The sequence below is a fragment of the Manacus vitellinus genome, unplaced genomic scaffold (assembly GCF_001715985.3).
Source record: "Manacus vitellinus isolate BGI_N305 unplaced genomic scaffold, ASM171598v3 scaffold_74_pilon, whole genome shotgun sequence".
NCBI lineage: Eukaryota > Metazoa > Chordata > Aves > Passeriformes > Pipridae > Manacus > Manacus vitellinus.
In genome coordinates this window covers 273763-276539 of record NW_021940780.1, presented here as the reverse complement: position 1 = coordinate 276539, position 2777 = coordinate 273763, and the positions used below count along the sequence as shown (strand labels likewise).

Genomic DNA, 2777 nt, shown 5'->3' with positions numbered 1-2777 from the left:
AGGGGGATGTTAACAGGGTAGAGGGATGTTAACAGGGTAGAGGGATGTTAACAGGGTAGAGGGATGTTAACAGGGTAGAGGGATGTTAACAGGGTAGAGGGAGAGAGGAGGTTAATGGGAGAGATGGGAGGTTAAGGGGATCCAGGAGAACAGAAGGTTAACGGGAGACATGGGAGGTTAACAGGAGAAAGAAGGGATGTGGGCATCAGGTAAAGCAGTACCGTGGGAGCAACCAGTGAAGATGCTCAGCCCTCCCTCCCAAAATCCATTCTAGAACACCGACATTCCCATGGGAGGGAACCCAGAAAACGCTCAGCCCTCCCTCCCCAAAATCAGCTCTGGAAAACTCCACATTAAAACTCCCACTGACATTCCCATGGGAGGGATCCCAGAAGATGCTCAGCCCTCTCTCCCCAGAATCTGCCTAGAAAACTCCACAGTACAACTCTCACCAACAATCCCATGGGAGGGAGCCCTGAAGATGCTCAGCTCTCCCTTCCCAAAACCCACTCTAGAAAACTCCCCAGTAAAACTCCCACTGACATTCCCACGGGAGGGACCCCAGAAGATGCTGCAGCCCTCCCTCCCCAAAACCTGCTCCAGAATCCACAGCAAAATTCCCACCAACATTCCCATGGGAACAGCAGCAAGCCCTGCTCCTCCAGGGGGGCGATTTATGGCTAAACCCCAACATTTTGGGCAATTCCAGGTGCCTGCTGGGATATCCAGGTGGATCCAAATGCCTCCCACATCCCTGTTCCCACGGACGCCCACCTGTGGGGTTGCCCTCAGGTACAGGAAGCCATGCAGGGTGGCACGGGGGCCCAGGTGCTGCAGCAGGAAGCCGTGCCAGTCCTGGTAAATGGCCCATTCCAGAGGATTCAGGTGCCCAACCTCAAAGAGGCTCTTGGCAAAGATGTACCTGGAAGGGACGGGGAGAGGGGACCGTTGGCAGCAGGATCTCCAAGTCATCCCCGCGCCCAGGGGGCTTCACAGACATTCTTCCACCTTTTATCCACCAATCAGGAATTGCAGGTGGTTAAATTAGGGCGAAAATCCCTAATTTGGGACTGGAATGTGCAGTGTCCAGCACAGTTCAGCCCCACCGAGCTCAGCACCACCCACAGGGCTTCACACTGCCACCAAACACAGGTGAGGGTGGGGTAGATGAGACATCAGACACAGATGAGGATGGAACCCCCCAAAAATTACCCAGAGGATACAGAAACCCCCAAATTACCCAAGAATCACATTCCTGTAGTTAAGCATCGCTCCAGGTGTCAACAGGGATGGCGGCTCTGCCCACCCTGGGGGTCCCAGGCTCCCAACCCAACTGCTGTGTGTGCCCCATATCCCACTTAATCCCTTCATCCCTCCTCCCTCCCGTTTTTTGGGTACCTGTCGCTGTACACGGAGCGCTCGAAGACCCTCACGGGGTGGGGGGTCCCGGGGGGCTCCTCTGGCAGCTCCAGCATCGCCTTCAGCCGGCTCATGCAGGAGAAGGTCTGGAAGGTGTAGGACCACCGGGCCGGCTCCTGGTACATCATCTGGAGGAGGTTGGTGGAGCCCGGGGATTCCTACAGAGGGAGAGCTGCGGGATGAGGGCTGGGGGCCCAGTGGCTCTGCTCCCCCTGCCAAGGGGTGGGGCTGGCTCCGGACCCCCCGGGCTGTGCTGGGGCAGGGGGGCCAGGGGACAGGACCCACTGACCCGGCCTGTGATCAGAACAGTGATGGAGCCACCTTCAGTACTTCTCTGTGCCACCTCCAGTCCCCTCTCCAAATTAAGTTTGCATTGAGCAGAAAGGGAAGGAAAAGTTGGAGTGGTCAGCACGTCTCCTTTGAGCTCCCCCCTGTAAGTGTCCCAGCACATGGTAAAGATTTAGCAATGTACCACCAGGGACAAAGCTGGGCTAGCAACTAGAGCAGGGATCAGCAATCTTCCCAGGGTTTTCCAAACTGCTCTGCTTTTCAACCAGAGCAGAGGTGACACCTGCTAATGAGCAGGATCTTGCCTTGGCTCTGGCTTCAGGCAGAACTGCCCAGGAACTGAGGGTCCCTCTGGAAATGTCCTCCTGGACTTGCTAAAAGACGCTCAAACACATCCACACCAACATGTCTCTGCTCTGGGGACCAGAGCTGGAGGCAGAGAATCAGCACCATGGGAGTCCAGGCTCATCCCAAATCCTCCTGGGGAGGGTAGAGAGCCAGGGCACCCACAGTGTGGGGCTGGGATTCGGACTCACAGCTTCTGGCCTGGCTCAGGCTGAGGATTTGGGGAATTGAGGGGCTTTGGGACACCAAAAGCCCAAAAATGGGGGCGGAGAGAGAGAAAACCACAGGGAAAGGCATCTCCAAACACGGAATTCCAGAGATCCCAGGGAGCTGAGGCCGGGAGGAGGTGATGCACTGACCCAGGGCCTTCCCAGCAGTGCCAAATTCCCACCCCAGCTGCGGGGTGTCCCCACGGCAGAGCTTCCACACCCACCTCCCCAGGGTGCCAGGATGGAGCCGGGATGGAGCTGGGATGAAGCTGGAGCTGCTGTTACCTGGGCAGTGCCCCCGGCCGGCACCCTCCGCCACTGTGCCACGGGCTCTGTCACCAGGTGCCATCGCGGGAAGGTGGCTCCCAGCAGCTTCAGGAAGGTCGATTTCCCCACGGCTGTGGGAGGGGGGAGGAGAGAAGGGTGAGCCTGGGTATCCATCCCTTCCTGGCTCCTGGGATGTGGGGTGAGTTTGGGTGTTCCTTCGTCCCAGCTCCCAGTAAGGCAGGGTGAGCC

General features: G+C 57.8%; 1 protein-coding gene across 1 annotated transcript in view; it reads right to left on the bottom strand.

Annotated features, from left to right (window-relative positions):
- Positions 1-2777, bottom strand: part of LOC103759862 (deoxyguanosine kinase, mitochondrial) — a 5100-nt gene that overhangs the window by 1440 nt on the left and 883 nt on the right. The window contains exons 2-4 of the mRNA XM_029964561.1: positions 2547-2659; positions 1399-1577; positions 544-922 (exon numbers count right to left, since the gene is read on the bottom strand). Coding sequence (XP_029820421.1) covers positions 544-922; positions 1399-1577; positions 2547-2659 — 671 coding nt within the window. The remainder of the gene's footprint in view (positions 1-543; positions 923-1398; positions 1578-2546; positions 2660-2777) is intronic.